The following is an 18,029-nucleotide window of genomic DNA, read 5'->3' on the forward strand; positions in this document are numbered from 1 at the left end:
TTCACCTCCTCCAAGGGGGGAATTAGTGGGGATAGTGGGAGTCCCAGTAAGAGGATTCTGGGCAGTTCAAGCATCTTAAAGAACAGCAGCACAAGATACATGACCAAATCCCTGAGGTTTCTCAATCAGGGAGAAATGTTGTCACCTGACAGTGGCTCACCAAAACAAATCTCTGTTGTGACTTCACTAATTACTCCGGCTGTCTCTAATACCTGATTAGCACAATAAAGTGATTTACAGGCCAACTGGGGCCTTTCTCACTAACTGTTGCTCTACTGTACCTGTCTGTTTGAGGGTCTTTGCTCTACCCAGGCTCTTATTAAGATGTCATCCGTGCTTGACTGGAATCTGAAACATACAGTACAATATACTTTCCAATAAAGCAGGCGGATGTATGGCTAAGTCTCCGAGCTCAACATGAGAATGTCTGCGGTTCAGACAAACAGCTGACCTCTTCTCTAATGATATTTTTTCTGTATGGTATAAAGAGATTGTCAGGCCTCAATCTGTTGTGCCGTCCTCTGGCCTCTCGTCTGGGGTAATCTTGATGAGGGGCTAATAAGCCAGAGAGACAGCGGCTCCCAGTAGCAGCCCTCCCAGCGGGCCCCACGACCCTCCAAAAACATCCCCCGTTAACCCTTCATCACCCAAACCTGGCCTCAAGGATGTCTGTTCAAATGCTCAAGTAATGAAAGGGATTTGAACAAAGCTGTGAGGGATCAAAGTGAACTTCCTCCAGTAATATTTGGAAGGTAAATATAATAGTAAAACATTGCATTCCAGTTAACTTTTAAGATTGTGTCTGTCTGTCAGCTTAGCTCTGACATTACTACAGGGAATTCACAGCAGGGGAAGGAGGACAGACCAGACAGAGATGTTTTTCTGTTCTGATGCAGAAATGTTACTGTGTTATGAAGCAGAAGCTCTTCGGTTTGTGGTGGTTGTTATGAGGGATGTGTAGAGATACACCCCTAGTTGTTCTATACAGTATCTTTCATAAACAAATGCTGTGTTTAATTGCAACATAGCATAAATAGGAAATTGCATACATTTACAAATTAAAAGTGTGTAATACTTAACCAAAAGAGGCACTTTACTGATTTTACATGCAAAGGTCAGTTTATCAGAGAACAGTTGTGTTTTATGTATCAAGTCTGATGTCATCAGTCTGATGATGTCATCAGTCAGTCGGTATATGTGAACCATGCCATGAAGTTTTGTACAGACGAGGATGAATCCTACTAACTATAACGTTAACCCCTGACTTTTCTTCTGGCACCACCATGAGGTTCACATTAGAGGTTTTGAGTGAAATGACTCATTGTTGGATTGCCTTGAAATTTGGTGCAGGTGTTCATGTTCCCCTCAGGATGAATTATAAATACCTAATACTGACTTTTCATCTAGCACCATCATCAGGTCCAAATTTCAATTTGTCACATGGTTTACAACCTTTTTACAATATTGAGGGTGTAAGGATAGAAGTTGTTGCTTTTGTACAGATTGTAAAGCACCTTGAGGCAAATTTGTGATGTTAGGCTTTATAAATCAAATTTGACTTGACATGAAATTCACAACAGTCCTGTGTGTCTGGTGTTGATTTGCAACAGTTAACACACTAAACGAAGATGCTAAGAAGATATTAAGTACCTGCTTAACATCATCATGTTGGCATTGTCATTGTGAGTGGGTTAGAATGCTGATGTTAGCAAATGGCAACCCAGTTTGAATATCAGATGAAACAACAAGACTGAGCAACAAACGTTCTGGCTCTTTGTTCGGGGCAGGATTAACCTGGTAGGGGCATTTGTGCAGGAGCTGTGGGCACCTAATGACCTCCAGATTCCTTCCTCTCTCCTCGTTAGTTTAACTCAGCTCAACTTTATTTATGTTTCACTTAACACACAACACAGCTAATCCAAAGTGCTTTAAGGCACAGAGAGAAATCTTAAGTAAGAATCAATAAGCATCAAAAGCATCTGTCAAAAAGCATCTGTCCTTTCGTTTCCTTCCAACTGAAGAGTTCAACATACCTTCTAGTAAGAATTTAATTGTTCTGTAAATGTCATTTTTTATGTATTCAATTTCATCATAACTTGTTCAGTGTATAAACAGTCACATAAACAAACAGACACAACTTTAAAGTAGTGACCATTATTTTTGAAATGGAAATAAAACACACATAAAGACACACAGCTCAGCTGAACGGGAAGAATCTGTTGGAAATGTTTGCAAAGAGATTGCAAATATTTAAAATCACATGTGTAAAGCTTTTGATTGAAAATATTCAAAAACTGTTATGGTTCATTGATGGAATAGTAATACTACGGTTGACATGGATAATAAACTACACATAGCAAACCATAAACACACATACTTCAAACACATCTTTGGAATTTCTTGTTATTATTATTATTACTGGCCACCATATATCCAATACCGATACATCTGATATCAGATAAAATCTTCCAATAATGTTGGGAGATTTTACTTGATCTTCTACCATATAAAATCATGTCACTATAAAGTCACTATAGCCTCTATAGGAATATAGCTATATTGTGATATATAATCACAATATAGCAATTACAAAGGCAGTAAGAAGATAAAGTGTTACTGTTACTATATTGACTATTACGCATAACATAGTATATCTGCATAGAGAGATATTGTAGAAATATTATAATAAAGTAACAGTAACACAATAAGGACACTACAAAACAACTACTGGGAAGAAACGATAAGATCATCTAAAGTTCCCAGAAATATTGTATTGATGCTACTGACATAAAAAAACATAATTAAATATTAACCATAAAATGTTAAATGTTTAATCAGTAGTTACCATAAACATGCTTGAATTCACAAGATGAATATTGTTTTAGAGTATAAAAGTTTTACAAAACCAAACAAGGAAAACTATACTCACTATTAGGCTCATAGTGACTATAAAGTTCTCTGATTAAATAGGAATATAACCATAATCACCATAATCAATCATTTCAATTGGTCTACTATGAGTCGAGTGAAGGCTCCAGGTGTTTCAGTACTCCTCCCACCAGGTACAGGCTGCCAGTCACCAGCACAGAAATGTGACCTGCCTCTCTCAGCCTGTCATCGGACTGAGAAGGATGGATCCTGCAGGAGCTCTTTGATCCAGCAGGGGCTGACAACGCCTCTGTTCCCTGACTGATCCACTGGAGGGCGCTCAGGATGCAGAGGAACACCAGGCTGTGACTCCTGCAGTTGGTCAGCAGGTGGCGACGTATTGTTTCTGTTGCATTCAGGCTCTGCCAGCAGCTCTGGTTTGCTCTGCAGCGAGCCAACATGTGCTCCACGCTCCCACAGACACTGTGATGAGCTGCAGAAAGCAGCAGCACATGAAGAACACGAGCACATGTGAAAATTATTCCTCTAACTGAAGCAGCAGAGCATTTTAAAATAAGCTCACCACGTAAACCTCACAAACTTGTTGAAAAGTCAAAGCAATTGGATTTTGGCCTCCATCACTTACATTGAAAGCACATTTAAAGGGGATCTTTTAATAGTCAGTATGAACAGGAGGAATGATAACTGTGAGGAAAACCTCTTTCACTGTACATATGAGCTTGAACTTGACAAATTGTTCCTTGATACATCAGGCCACCTCATCTCACCTGTATTGTTGGTAGGTTTTTCAGTGATGTTGGGGCAGAACAGCGCGTAGTCAAACTGGCAGGGCTGCAAGTCACACAGAGTCACATATATTCTGCTTTAAGGATGTACGTCAAAATAACACACATGAAATTATAGTGCTTTTGCTCATTTTTACAAAAGCACTGTTGGGTCTGTTCTACTCACCGCCAGCAGTCTGAGTAGAGAAGCAGAGTCCCTCTCTCCTGTTGTGTTAAAGAGCAGGATTTTAAGCCCAGGGCCCCTGTAAGACACAAGGAAATCCAATGCAGTTCTCTCTTAAACACATGAATGCCCTAAAATATGTCTCCCTCACAGTTTCATTTTCAAATCTTTTATAATATAAATGCCAGTACTAAACCAACATACACTGATGCTGTTATTTTATCTACTGACTCTGGATACAATGGATGGGTGACAAATTATAGGAAAACCCTGAATAAATGAGTGGAGAAGCTGTACAACCAATGCAGCTGCTTCCATACATGATTCAGCTAAGCAACTGACATGGCTGAGGCTGATGGGAATGTCATTCATTTTTGGTCATTAACCAAATGATTGAAAATTTGATCTGATGACGGCACCATATGGAAAGTGAAGGGATCGCCATCCTTGGGGGAGTAATGACTGTCTGCATTAAATTTAATGGAAGATACGTCAAATAGTTGCTCAGACATTTGGCTAAATGTATCATTAGGATGTCATGACGGTCTGTACAACATTTCATGGAAGTTCATCCAATAGTTGTTGAAATATGTCAGTCTGGGCCAAAGGGGAGGACTTAACCAACAGATAGGCAGGCATGCTACTAGCATGGCTAGAAATGGTTATATGAGCAGGTCCAGTTGAGCTCAACAGCTACATGAGGAGGGATGTTACGCTAGAGTTTATAGTAAATGATCGCTCATCACACTGATGAACGCACATTTCAGAGTTCAGTGTTGCAAGAGCTGTGAGAACTGTTGGTATGGATATAGTGGTAGATGCCAGGGGAAAAAACAGCACCTTATGTTTGGCATCATGTGCTCGTGTGTTTACATAATGTATCTCCATCTTAAGGCTGTTGAAGATGGAGATGGTTATTCGTGCTCTCGTACCGAGTCTGGTCTGTCTGCAGTGTCTCCTGTCTGAACCAGGAGACACAGGCCTGCATGCTGGCTGTGGTGTGCGCCCCATCCAGGTAATATGTGACAGAGCCACGCCTCAGTGACTGGTTTCGTCCTAGCCACTCTGTCTCCTGGAGACCTGGAGGCGAGAAAAAGATTGTCAGCAAAGTAATACTCTTAATAACACTTGACATTTCAAGTGTCGAATTAAGACATCAGTCAGGTTTCAATCACTGTTAAAAGTAATTGTGGATAAAAAAAAAAGTTGCACATAGAGAGAGTTGGGCATAAACAATATTCCTGCAAGTATTTCATAAATAATGATAATGATGATGTGGGAGAACGAATCAACTTAATGATATTATGGTGAGGGAAAAAAAAAACTTTTGATCACACCGCTTTGGAGACACTTTGGGAGTGAAATCAGAGAGCAGCAAATCAACAAATGATGAACATATTGTTCTTAAACTTGCCTTGCAGCATGGCTGTGCTGGGTTGAAAAGTGACTGCCTGGGAGCCTGGTCTGCAGGCCGCTTCAGCTAAACTCTGGCCGTAAGAAGTCACATCTGTAAGGTTTCACCACAGTCCACATTGTCTTTAAGAATACACAGGCAATATCTGCACACCAAAGAATGTAGATGTGAAAGAGAACACAGTGAGGTGTTGGCTCACAATTAGATATCAAAGGAAAGAGGGAGAGGCAGCTCAGTAATAACTTTGTAGAATTTGACCTCAGGCTTTTTCAGTAATGGGTTATGAGTTCAGTTGGAATTGATAAATTGTCATTTATAATTGATATTGTGGGTTCTTTTTTACATATATAACAATCATCAATAATCATTTATGCCTTTGTGGTACTTTATTTTAAAATTGTGTGTGTATTTTTTACAGGAACAGTAGGACAGTATTTCTTGTGGACATATTATAGCCATCGGATTATAGTGCATATAAATCAATCCAATTGTTCCTTTTATTCAATTTTCAATGTCAAAATTTAGCAAAGGAGAAAATAACGCACAGATATTTCAGCAATGCCTTCCCCAGTGTGCAATAGTCCTTCAGTTTCAAGTCCTTCCAACTAAGTTGTACCTCCTAACCAACAAGTGTCAAACTTATTACCAGCACGTGAACAAAGTCAGACTTGCCTCTCTGGAAACCTTACACACACCCTTCCCAACAATAAAATTATTTCATTCATATCAATATCTGTTTGTTTGTATAATTAGTATTTAGCTTTGTGAATGTATAGTTGTGTTTTTGGTTCATGGACTTGGATTTAATGTTGGAAAAGGCCCTGTGGAAACGAAATATAAGGAACAAAAGAACTTTGGTTACACACAAACTAGTTCTCTTTTTGTCTCTTTTTATGTCCTCATTCTTTCTATCTGATTCTCTATAAAATACATTTACTTGAAGCCAGGCTATGTAACTTTTAATGAGTAGTGGCAACAGCAGCCTCTGCTGCCTCAAGTGATAATTAGAGGAGGCTGCTGCTTTCAATTTTGCTGATATTGAGCAGTGAAGGTTAGCACACCCACAGATCTAAAGAAGTTAAAATGAAAGGATTGTAGTGTAGTTAAGGCTTGGTGATCGTTCAACATTATCGTTTAGCAACCTTAAACTGAATCCTATCTGGATGATATGTACAGGATATATATGGCCTCATCATGTTAGCATTCTACAAATATCTGTAATCCAAATGGATCATTCTGAACTAGCTTTGACTAAAAGCTGAAACACTGGTGACAAGTCAGTTTCCACCCATTTGACACATCATGATATACTGTTTATCAATATCAGAAAATATCCTTATAATCACAGCTCTCCACTCCTTCCCATGATATGAGACATGATATTTACATTTTCAAGCTGACAACTGACAATTATATGTCCAACTTATGTATTTTTTTGTTTGATATGCCCGCCTTATACATTTTGAAGGACATCTTGTTACTTGCATACTGCATTTTAAAAGTGAAACCATACACCTACCTCCTCTCTCTGCAGCCTTGTGGCGTTGCAGCCAGCTGTAGCTGAGCTGCAGGGCGAGTGATGCGTTTAACTGCTGGTGTATCCCTGCCAGTCCCAGACTCACAGGACCAACTGCAGCCTCATACTGATCCAGCTCAGGACAGACCCACAGAGGACACTGACGGAGAATAGAAATTCATGAGTCACAGTCTTTTATTACACAGATCATTCAAAAGAACATCAAATTCATGCTCCAGATAAAGACCCCAGCACAGCTAAGACACAATGGAGATGTTTTTTAGTAATCCAAAAACCAAGCTGGCTGTATTGATGAATGCAATGAATGTTAAGGAATCACTCAGTCCCAGCCTACAGCTACACAAGTACAGCCAAGAAGCCATTAAGGTTTTAGTGGTTGACTTAAAAACTTGAATACTTCTTGGAAACACAAATACACAAAAACACAACAGAAACATGTCTCTGGTCTTCAGCAGGGGCCTGGTGGTTTTGGTTAATCCAGCCATGCATTCTGTCCCATACGTTTTGGATTGTTTTGTATATTAAAAGATGAAAGTGCAGCTTCATGAGATATTTGCATGTCTGCATTCAATGCTACCAATCAGCTTTGCTTACTTCAGTTACATATTTAGAGCTAGACACTTATCATCCTCACCCCGGTCTGTTCAGCTCTGTCCTGCAGGACTCTCAGAGGGCCGGATTGTTGTCTGACAGTGAACGCTGGGATACCTGGCTGAGGAGGAGAGAGGCAGGCATTAAAGTGTTGTCAAGTTGGTTATGATACTGAAGTGTGGTGTCATTCGTACACGTTTATCTCCAAATTTCTCTCATGACCCCCCATTAATTGTGACCTTCCTCTTGCATCTCTGGACCTAGAAAGTGGCAGTCAGCAGGGCCAAGTGCTGAACCCAATGATCGAGTGTCTTGAGCTTATGAGGGAAATTGTTGCATGAATATGTATAAAATGCTTGTGTGAACTTGTGAAAGATTAAAATGCTTAGTGACAGTCATAGAAATCATGTTTGTGTTTCTAAACATTATGTTCTTGTGTGAAAGAGAAACAAAGGACAAAGAAACACATCCTGATATGTCTGTTTGGGTATAATCACGCATAGAGTAGTCACAGCAATTCCTAGAGGTTGGTGTGAAACAGATAAAGAGATATTGGCCTCACTGTTTGGAGTTCACTCCTCTACAGCAGCTCGTATGTCTGTATGGAGTGTGAATGTGCCATGTTCTGAGCTTTAAAGAAAGTGTGACAATACTAAGAGCCACTCCATATATTCAAACAGAAGCATTAACAACAAAATGTACTTCAATATCAAGTGAAAGCAGTTCTTATGCAGAATGGTTCTTTTAGAGTGTTTATGAGATGTTTTATTAGATAATTACTGATTATCAAATGTAGAGCAGCCTTTTAATATTGTGATTGGCGGAGCAGGAGCTAATATTTCCCTCTGACATGTTGTGGACTCACAATTATAAAGTAGCATAAAATGGAAATACTCAAGTTAAGTTTAAGTACCTCAGATTACTTAATTACTCTTCAGAGCTGACTGTATAAAGTTTCATATTGTCCTTTGAAATACAAACACAATAGTTTTTTTCTAACAACATTAGAGTCTCAATGGTCAATTCTATTGCTTCTTTAAAGTCCCCCTGCAGTACAGAATGAGTTATTGTCTACTGTTCCTTCACTTGGCTGTTTGAGCTTCATTGTGCAGAATGATGTTTATTATTAAATCAAGCCAATCATGGTCCACTTACAGTTTATGGAACTTACACAAATGTGATGTAGAGACTTAAAGCCTCCAGTGCACATTCACTAAGAATGGACTTTTCAGTGAAGTAGGAGACATCTTGTGTCCTGCAGTTAAACTTTTGAAATGAACAATATTTGCATATTCGTGGATATAATTATTCAAAGCAGTCTTTTTTATAAACAATAAACAATTCTTACACATGTCTTGAGGGGATAAGAAGTGTAATACCATCTAAATCAGGCTGTGGGCTTCAGTGAGGAGAATGAAAACCTTGGAGGAGATTACACCAAGTCGGAGGAGCTTTAGCCCCGTTGTCTTTGGAGAAACAGCGCCCCCTTTTGTGCTATTATGCATAGTACAGGATTTTCCTCAGCAGTTGCCTCATAATCATACTAATGTTTCATGTACAGTTGTGGAAAGTAACTAAATGGAGTTTAGAGAAAGTTCAGGAAGACTATCTTTTGCATGCCAGGTGTCACACTGCTCTGTCATACTCATCTCTTACACCTGCTCACTCTATCTCCTACCTGTCATACCCGGGGGCGTAGTTTCAGTTTCAGTTGTCACCAGCTGATCACTTCAATCCAATAGCACAGCGACACATATTCATTGTTAGCCTATCATCTAGTTGCTGTCTTTTTAAGTATCTCTCTCTCTCTCTCTCTCTCTCTCTCTCTCTCTCTCTCTCTCTCTCTCTCTCTCTCTCTGTGCATTAGTCTGGCATGCAGCTGTCATGCGTGTCCCTCCACCTCCCCATCTCCACCCAGTCTCCGCAGGATCATCAGTCCCGTCACTTCATCGGCTATCAATCTCATCTGAAGTCATCAGCCACCACCACCACCAGTGTCTGCTGGACTCCATGGGAGGCTCTATGATCTCAGGGATGATGTCCAAAGACTTATGACTATCATTTTGAGTTGTATAATAAACATCATCTTTTCTCCATTCATTTGTCTCTCCTGATTGAAGTACATTTATTCAAAAACTGTTTCTTCGAGTAAAATTTTACTTGTATTTTACTTGAGTATTTCCATTTGGTGCTACTTTATACTTCCACTCTACTACATTTCACAGGGAAATATTACACTTTCTACTCCACTACATTTATTTGACAGCTTTAGTTACTTTTCAGATGAAGATTTGACACAATGGATAATATAACAAGTTTTTAAAATACAACACAGGGAACCACTGGACTGAACTAACCAACTGTATATAAAGAAGCTTCACCTCCAGCAGCTACGACCGTAACATGCTGCTTACACACTGATGCTTCAGTATTAATAATCTAATGATGTCATATATAATAATATATCAGTCAGAGGGACCAAACCACTACTTTTACCGCAATACTTTAACTACATCAAGCTCATAATACTTATGTACTTTTACTGTAGTTGGATTTTTTTGTGCAGAAGAGAAGATTTCTGCAAGCAGTGGTGGAAACAGAGAGGATGTGTGTCTGTGTAAGGTGAGAAAAGTCATTTTTAATGTTGTTATTTCTCCTAATAAATTGTAACACACCTTGAATATCCCAGCTTTCTGCCAAGCTATCTTCTCCATGGTGTCTCCGAGCAGACTGCAGTGATCAAAACCGAGTGATGTGATCCCGCACACCCATGGCTTCCTGTGGATCCAATATGATGTTATTCTACTGAAGGAGGGATAGAAAACTTTGTGTTTTTTGAAGCCATTTCTACATCACTCAGCTGGTATTACCTGATTATGTTTGTGCAGTCATACTCCCCTCCAATCCCTACTTCAATAACTGCCAAATCCACCTGTGTTCACAAAAGTGCTGCTCAGAACAGTTAAGGCTGGGCGGGTGTGTGGTTGTGTGTGGGTTGGGAGTGAGTTATGTATGGTATGCTGTAGTGGTGTGTTTGTTTGCAGCTCACCCGCTCTCGCAGGAAGACATGAAAGGCCAGCAGAGTCAGGAGCTGGAAATAGAAGGGCATGCTGCCTCCATGGTCGTCCTGTGGAATCACGGAAGTCAATTTATTATAATTTTTAAAACTATATTACAATATAAGTGCCGCCGACAGGATTTACATGAGCTTAACAGGACTCAGCATCCTGCCACCTCACCTCTGAATGTTCAGCAAAATCTTTAGCTTAATTAGCAAACATTATCGGAAAAAACGGCTGATTTGAGGAATATAAAAAATGTTCTTGGCATTGAAATTCAAATTTTCAATAATTTTAAATCAAGATAAAATGTATTTACTTTTTACATATTTGAAATGTTGTTGTTTAATGATCAAAATCATCAACAGGTACAGTTAGACCATGATTTAAAACATCCTGTATGTGGCTGATAGGTGTGGATAACAAGATACAAGTAATTGCCTAACCCATCATGTTTTTACATGACACATAATGGAATGCATAGTAAATGATTACATCTTTATTGATAACATTTAGTTCTTGTAAATCAAGAAACAATAAGTTTGTGCTTTATGGGCTTTATCATGAGTAAGGTCTGATCTGGTTCCACTGATTGATACATATATATATATATATATGTATGTGTGTGTGTGTGTGTGTGTGTGTGTGTGTGTGTGTGTGTGTTTTCTTTTTTGTCAGAGTTTAGGCCGTCATTGGTATTGGAGTTTGAAGCAGTTTATGATGGAAATTAAGTGAGAGAAATGGCATGCAAACTCAGATGGCACCCCTTAAAAGGAGCGCTCCACCTACAACTACACCTACACCTACAACCAGAGAGAAAGACTTTAAACAAATCCATCCTGCTTCCATCTTTTGTTTAAGTTACAGTGACTTGAAACCATGAGTTGATGTACCTTTGTGTCCTCTAACCGCTCATACACCTCCCAAAAGTACTTGGTGAAAAGCTTCTTGCTGATTGGCCATCCATTGATGCGAATTCTCTCTCTGACATGAACCAAGTGTGGAGAACTGAGGGCAGAGAGACTGGGGTTATTTTACCTCTAAAAAAAAACAGTGTGTGAACTTCCAGGAATGCCAAAAACAGCCTTGACTGTTTTATATTTTATTTTTACGTTCATTTTCAAGGTTTTATAAGCACCAAAAGTTGAATTGTCCAATTAAACTCATGTTGAAATAAGATCACCAAGAAAAGTATTTTAAATTTGATGCTAATAAAATTCACTGTGAACCCGTAGAACTGACATCTCCTGAGCCTGATCTAGTCAGTTTAAATACTGATTTTTTGGATAAATTTCTTGATTTACAAATCATTCAATTTATGTCGATTGAGAATGTAGGTAATTGATCCAAGGAGGGTTGAATTGAGGGCAACTGGACTTGGTTTTAGATACTTGAAGACATTTCACCTCTCATCCAAGAGGTTTCTTCAGGTCTCCCATTGCGGCCAACTTCTACATGGAAGTAGAAAGCAGAGCCCTGAACTCCTTCAGAGGAACAGCACCAAGCCACTGGTTTAGATATGTGGATGACACTGGTCAAAATTAAAACCCAGGAAGTGCAAGCCTTCACAGAACACATTAACTCAGTGGGCAGTACCATCAAATTCACACGAGAGGACATCAGGAACAACAGCTTGGCCTTTTCGGACTGTGCTGTACACACTGAAGAGGACAGGAGCCTCCACTTTGGAGTATACAGGAAACCCACACACACAGACCAATACTTTCCGTCTCTCACCAGTTATCAGAACCCTGCACCACCAAGCTGATAATGTACCAACAAGTGCCCAGGCCCAAGAGAAGGAGCACAAACACCTGAAGGATGCACTTAAAGCCTGTGGATACTTTAACTGGACGTTTGTGAAAAACAGACACAAGATCCAGGAGGAACACCAAGACTGCAGGTGGTGAAGAAAAGATTCCATACATGTATGGAATATCTGAGATTTTCAACAAAAACCGCATCCCTGTGTTTTTTAAACCCAGCAACACAAGGCAGAAGCTGGTCCACCTGAAAGACTGCTCACCCAAACACATGAAAAGCAATCAAGTATATGCAGTCCAGTGCAGTGAGGAATGCACAGACTTGTATATCGGGAAAACTGAACAACCATTAAACAAATGTATGACTCAACAACTCTTCAGGTCAAGACTCTGCAGTTTACCTGCACCTGAAAGATAAGGGACACTCTTCTGAGGACAACAACGTACCTATTTTGGATACAGAGGACAGAGGGTTTAAAAGAGGAGTGAAGGAGACCATCTTGGTCAAAGTAGAGAAACCATCTGTCAACAGAGGAGGAGGTCTACAACACCACTTATCCCCCACCTACAATGCTGTCCTTTCATCTCTTCCAAGGAGACTTAACCATTCACATTGGCCTCATGTGACAACTCCAATGACTATCATTTACACTTGGCCTCAGATGACTGTTGTTACAAGAGCCAGGAGCACTGCAGACCAAGAGGTATCAATGACCTTGATAACGACCCCAAAGAGGTTAAATACCTTGGACTCCCCACCAGTCAGTTAGAACTGAAGAGGCCCCTTGGATGAGAGGTGAAACACCTTCAAGTATCTACAACCAAGTCCATTTGCCCTCTATTCAACCCTGCTTGAATAACCATGACCTGGATGACTGATAATCTTTAGACATATACAGTGTAGGTAATTGAGTACAACTATCAGAGTCAATCTGTTTGTCAAAGTCAGAAAGACATGTGTAATTAATGACATTAATGACTGCTCATTTCCATTTAAAGGTCCCATGTAATGCAGTAATCATTAATGTTATTAGTAACACCTGTGCTTGTCCTTCTAGGACATGCCAAAATGTATGTTGTGAAAAAGGTCTTTAAAATGATTCATTTTTAAATTATAAATAACTATCAAAGGTTGTTAAATAATGTTATTTTACTATAATGATGTCTTGTGCATCATTTTATACAGATTTCCCCAAAATTCAATCCAAAATCCGCTGGGATTTATAATAAAGTTCTGTGGGTTTGAACAATGAGGTTAAAGACATACAGCTAATGTGCCACTAAAAAACCCACAGAACAGTAACAGGGTAACAGTCATGAGCATCATTTTCACATCATTTCACACCAATCACAAACTGACTGGTCTTCACCAGTGGTTATCTTGATCATTTAAGGACTTTACAACAACAGCTCAGCTAACTGTTGCCATAGGACTGTGCAGCAACTCCCTGGACCTGTTTACACGTGTCTCTACTCAAAGCCCCTCCTTAAAGTCGTTAGTCACATTGCTTTTCTCACTTAGAATATATTTTACATATTTTTTATTGTAAATTATTTCTTTCTTATCTTATTTCAGATTACATAATTTTGTGAATATTTTAGGCACCACAACAACAAGGCAAATTCCTTATATGTGATTCTGACAAATGTCATTTTTCCACAGCCAGTTCCTGTCACACACAGGGTCTTTGAAGTTGAAAGACTATGGACATTACTGTTCCTGCCCAAAGCAAACTAGAGATAAACTCTACTATCTCTCAGACGGGTCAAGCTTGTAACAGTATTGTTGGTTAACCATTAATTGGTTGGAGAGCAAAAGTCCAGACTCCAAACTGAAGAGCAAACCTGTCTGCATTTGACTTCCAGTTGCTGTTAGAGGTCATTACCCTCCATCATAAATACATATTATATCATATGATTGTACTGGATTGTAATGTAATCATAAAGGTTTTTATGTACAAAACAAATTTCCCTCTGGAATGATAAAAATATTTTCTATTTCGAGCATTTAATAGACTTCACATTCCAATAACATTCAATGAAGACTTAGGATTAGTGTGAGTTCATGATGATTTCATAATATTTGTTTTGATAATTTTCCATTTTGTATTGCATTGTTATTATATTTCTTGCTAATATTAATATAGATGCTCCTCTGGTATTTGTGAGTCTATACATAAAGAGTATAATTCATAGCATTTCTGCTCAGATACTATAATATTCCTATAACTTTTCATTCTTAAAGAATTTCACATTTTTAAAAATCATTGTCAATCACTGTCATTTATTTATAATACCTGTAAAATCCAGTCCGAAAGCCATAATTCCTCAGTATACTCTCAGTGAAAGCACATGTTGATCCCTGGAAAAAACATTTTAACATGCATGGTGATGTTTGGATGTTGAACTTTCATACAATAGAAGACTTGTTTGGCGCTTCATACCTTTCCTTTAGTCCCAGTAACATGGACAATGTTGAGTTTGTCCAGTTCACCCACCTAAAGACATTTAAATAACAGTTAGGAAAGTTACAGGTCCAGTTACAGCAGTGAACATGTTTACATTGAGAAAATGCAAGAAGCATGAGAGGATACTATAAAGCAGTGGTGCAAATTAACTTTTACAATTACAGTTTACTTGAGGATTTCCATTTCACGCTACTTTATACTTCAATTTCATTACATTTCTGAAATATTGTAACTATTACATTTGCCTATGATCACTTAACTTACTTAACTACCCAGTAGTATATAAAGAGTTCAAAATAGCCCCACCTGGACCAGCTACAACATTCAATTCTGCCTATATAGCCCTGCATTTATAATAATAACCAAATAATATATTATTTATAATAACATAGCACTTTGGAGGGCCATAAAAAAAATAATTACAACAATGTCAACACATTGGTCTCACACAGCTATCGGGCAGTGATGGGCTGAATCAGTATTGTGTGAATGTTTGGTAACGGACGTTTATTTATATGTGAAAGTCCTGCACTGCAGCACTGTAGCTTTAAATAAGGATCTAAATACTTTTTCTAACACTGAATTATCCATCACCTCACTAAGTAAACTGCTTTTGAGTTACTTTTTTTCATTTGTTGATGTCCTATATGAACACAGTATTTTCTGCCAGTGTTGCAACAGTTTTGGTTATTTCACATTAAAGATTTTTGTATTTTTGCCCTGAATTTAAGTGGGTGTGGCTCATTTGGCACAAGATGATGTCACAAATTTCTGTGCGCCAATCAAAGCCTAGCAGCATTTGAATCTAAATGTGAAAAGAGTTGTCGGGGTTCACAAAGCTCATTGCAGCACTGTCAAACAAATGTGATAAAACCACAAAAGTTTGATTGTTACTTATTTAGTCACAAATATATTATAAAAATTTGAAAATACGTTTTCAGGGGCTTTAATGAAAACAGAAGATTGCCTTTTTATTTACATCATTCCTTTCTGATATTCCAAGCGTGCCAGTGAGTGTAATTCCAGACTTAAAATGTGGATCTTATGTTGCACATTGAGGTTTACCTCAATAACAAGATTACCAAGATTCCAACTTTAGAAACCACAATGATAACAAATACACCGGACATGTGTGTGTCTGTTTTGGTGCAGGAATCAAACCCAATTAGGAAACAATCCCACCCACACTTGGATGATGATGATGAAACGATTGTTAGTGTGACGTTTGTACATACAGTGATGCCGGTCCGATGGAGGAATCCTTGCATGGCCTGGAGCTGCAGGCCAGGTTTGTCTTGACGTTCTTGCAGTCGCTTCAACACTGCGGTATTATTCTGCAGGCTGTTCAGGACACACACAGCTCCCTGAGAACACACAAACACACTGGGTGACACTTTAAGGGACTAAAACGAGCAACAAAAGTAAGCATGAATATACATTAGAAATGCTCAAGTAGCCTCACATGCTTCATAATACTCACTTGAAAAGTTGTAGTCCTTTTCATAACGGCAGTTTGACCCAGTACCATGGTAATAAAGCCTTATCACTAAATAAACAGCCACATTAAACTAGATGGAAGTCAATATAATGAACATTATATGTAATATAGCCAGTAATAAACTCTCTTGGTGGCACTGTGACAGACTGAGCATGAGAGATATCGCTGGTAACTGGTGTGATCAGGTTCCTGCCCTTTTTTTTTCAGCACAGAGCGGTTGTTTGCACAAGATTTCTCCCTCATAAAAGTAAGCTGCCCGGAGCTGTAAAAACATTTCATTGCATATCAACAATGCAATGACACTAAATGCAAGAAAATTCCTGATACAAGCTCACTGGCTTTATAAACTGTCAGAACTGTGTCAATATATTAGCGGATCAGCAGGTTGATCTTTTGAAAAACAACACAGCAGTAGCAATAAGGTGTTAAAATGGATTTCTTGTGATGTAAAGTATTCAGACATCCTACCTCAAAATCCATCATAAACGACGTTCTGCTGGTCTGCTTATTTAGGTCGAGCTGCCTGGGCACATGTTGCTTTTTAAGTCCTTCTGTCTATTGATTGGTTTACTTACATACAGCTGACTCAGTGCAAATGTATAGAGTTTTGGAGACAATGGCCACCAACATGAACCAAGCTGCATGTCTGTGCACAGATCAGCTTCAAATATGTCATAACGAATTGAAGATATTTAATAATTATTTAAATGTAGCACAATATAAAGGGCTAGCATTTTATTTGTAGTTCAGATTTTAAATGAAAAATTCAATTTAAAAAAACTAAGCATTATTAAAGTAGGTTTTTAATAATTCAATGCCAATTATGGTCTGCTGATTTACAACACTATTAGGACTGTATCTGACGGCAGATATATTTTATCCCATTACTAAGAGAGTGCTAACAGACTTACAGTTTATTTTAAAAGTGATTTGGCTAAAAATGACTCATATGTGAATGGTCTGTGTTGTACTTATTAACACACCATTTCTGTTAGACTGCCACCTGTTTGTGTTTGTGAAGAACTAATCTGTTCTGATCCAACGGGCTAAAGTTGTGGAATTAAAACAGTGTCACATTAAAATGTAATTTCTGGTAGGTTTATTAAACTTAATTGCGGAGGCAGTATGAAATGTAAGGTGATGTTCATGTATTTACACAAGCTATCTACAGTAGATTTTGGGGAAATTATGTAAATGTTTTGATGTAAATTATGAAAGTCACATCACAGAGGGAGGGCCTGCAGTATACACATACAGTATGAGTATCAGCTCCCCCACACCATCTGAAATGCTCAGTATCTTCTGTATTCAAAGTATTGACGTCATCTAATGGTAAAATAGTCAAATGTGAAGAAAACTGGTTGATGATAAAGGGCTGTGAAGATGTGGTCACTCAGCTTCAGCCTCATGTGGACAAAGCTGGCTTTAATAGTTAGTACATTTACTAAATAATAACAATAATCATCATCATAATAATCTCACTAATGCCACATATTGTTTCAGGTTACATACACACAGATGCAGATATTCTTGCAGTAACACAATATATACCTTCATTTTGTTTATTCTACTGTCTGAAGTCCTCATATCATAACATCATAAGATTATTAAACAGTAATTGCATGGCAACTGGAATTAATGGTTTTTCTAAATTGTGTTGAAGTCTTACACCCTACATAAGATTGTCAGTCAAATACAGTGTGCATATGACTGTACTGGGACAAAACAATGTAAAAACATCTTGGTAAAGGTTTCAACCCTGAAGCAACTTAATCTTTTATTCCCTTCTCCATCATTGTTGCCCAATGCAGCAGGCTATAGCATGAGCTGCTGCTGAACATCTGTTTGGGAGTGGTAAGGAT

The 18,029-nt window shown here is 38.5% G+C and overlaps 1 protein-coding gene across 1 annotated transcript; it reads right to left on the reverse strand.

Moving 5' to 3' along the window:
- Window positions 1-1,903: 1,903 nt before the first annotated feature.
- LOC122967445 (folylpolyglutamate synthase, mitochondrial-like) lies at window positions 1,904-16,353 on the reverse strand. Its single transcript, XM_044332114.1, has 15 exons — window positions 16,150-16,353; window positions 15,905-16,033; window positions 14,646-14,699; window positions 14,499-14,563; window positions 11,332-11,446; window positions 10,429-10,506; window positions 10,250-10,311; window positions 10,055-10,157; window positions 7,423-7,500; window positions 6,771-6,927; window positions 5,252-5,344; window positions 4,770-4,917; window positions 3,841-3,916; window positions 3,657-3,720; window positions 1,904-3,361 (listed from the first exon to the last, which is right to left on the reverse strand). The coding sequence occupies exons 1-15, from the start codon at window positions 16,195-16,197 to the stop codon at window positions 3,015-3,017; spliced, it is 1,617 nt and encodes a 538-aa protein (XP_044188049.1). The 5' UTR covers window positions 16,198-16,353; the 3' UTR covers window positions 1,904-3,014.
- Window positions 16,354-18,029: the final 1,676 nt, after the last annotated feature.

Source organism: Thunnus albacares, chromosome 2 (assembly GCF_914725855.1).
Source record: "Thunnus albacares chromosome 2, fThuAlb1.1, whole genome shotgun sequence".
In the NCBI taxonomy this organism is placed as follows: Eukaryota; Metazoa; Chordata; class Actinopteri; order Scombriformes; family Scombridae; genus Thunnus; species Thunnus albacares.

Coding starts and splice junctions, on each gene's coding strand:
- LOC122967445 (XM_044332114.1), bottom strand. CDS start 16,197: ATGGTACTGGGTCAAACTGCCGTTATGAAAAGGACTACAACTTTTCAA. Junction 5,345..6,770: donor CAAGGCTGCAGAGAGAGGAG/GTAGGTGTATGG, acceptor GAAACCTTACAG/ATGTGACTTCTTACGGCCAG. Junction 3,917..4,769: donor CTGCAGACAGACCAGACTCG/GTACGAGAGCAC, acceptor TGTGTCTTACAG/GGGCCCTGGGCTTAAAATCC.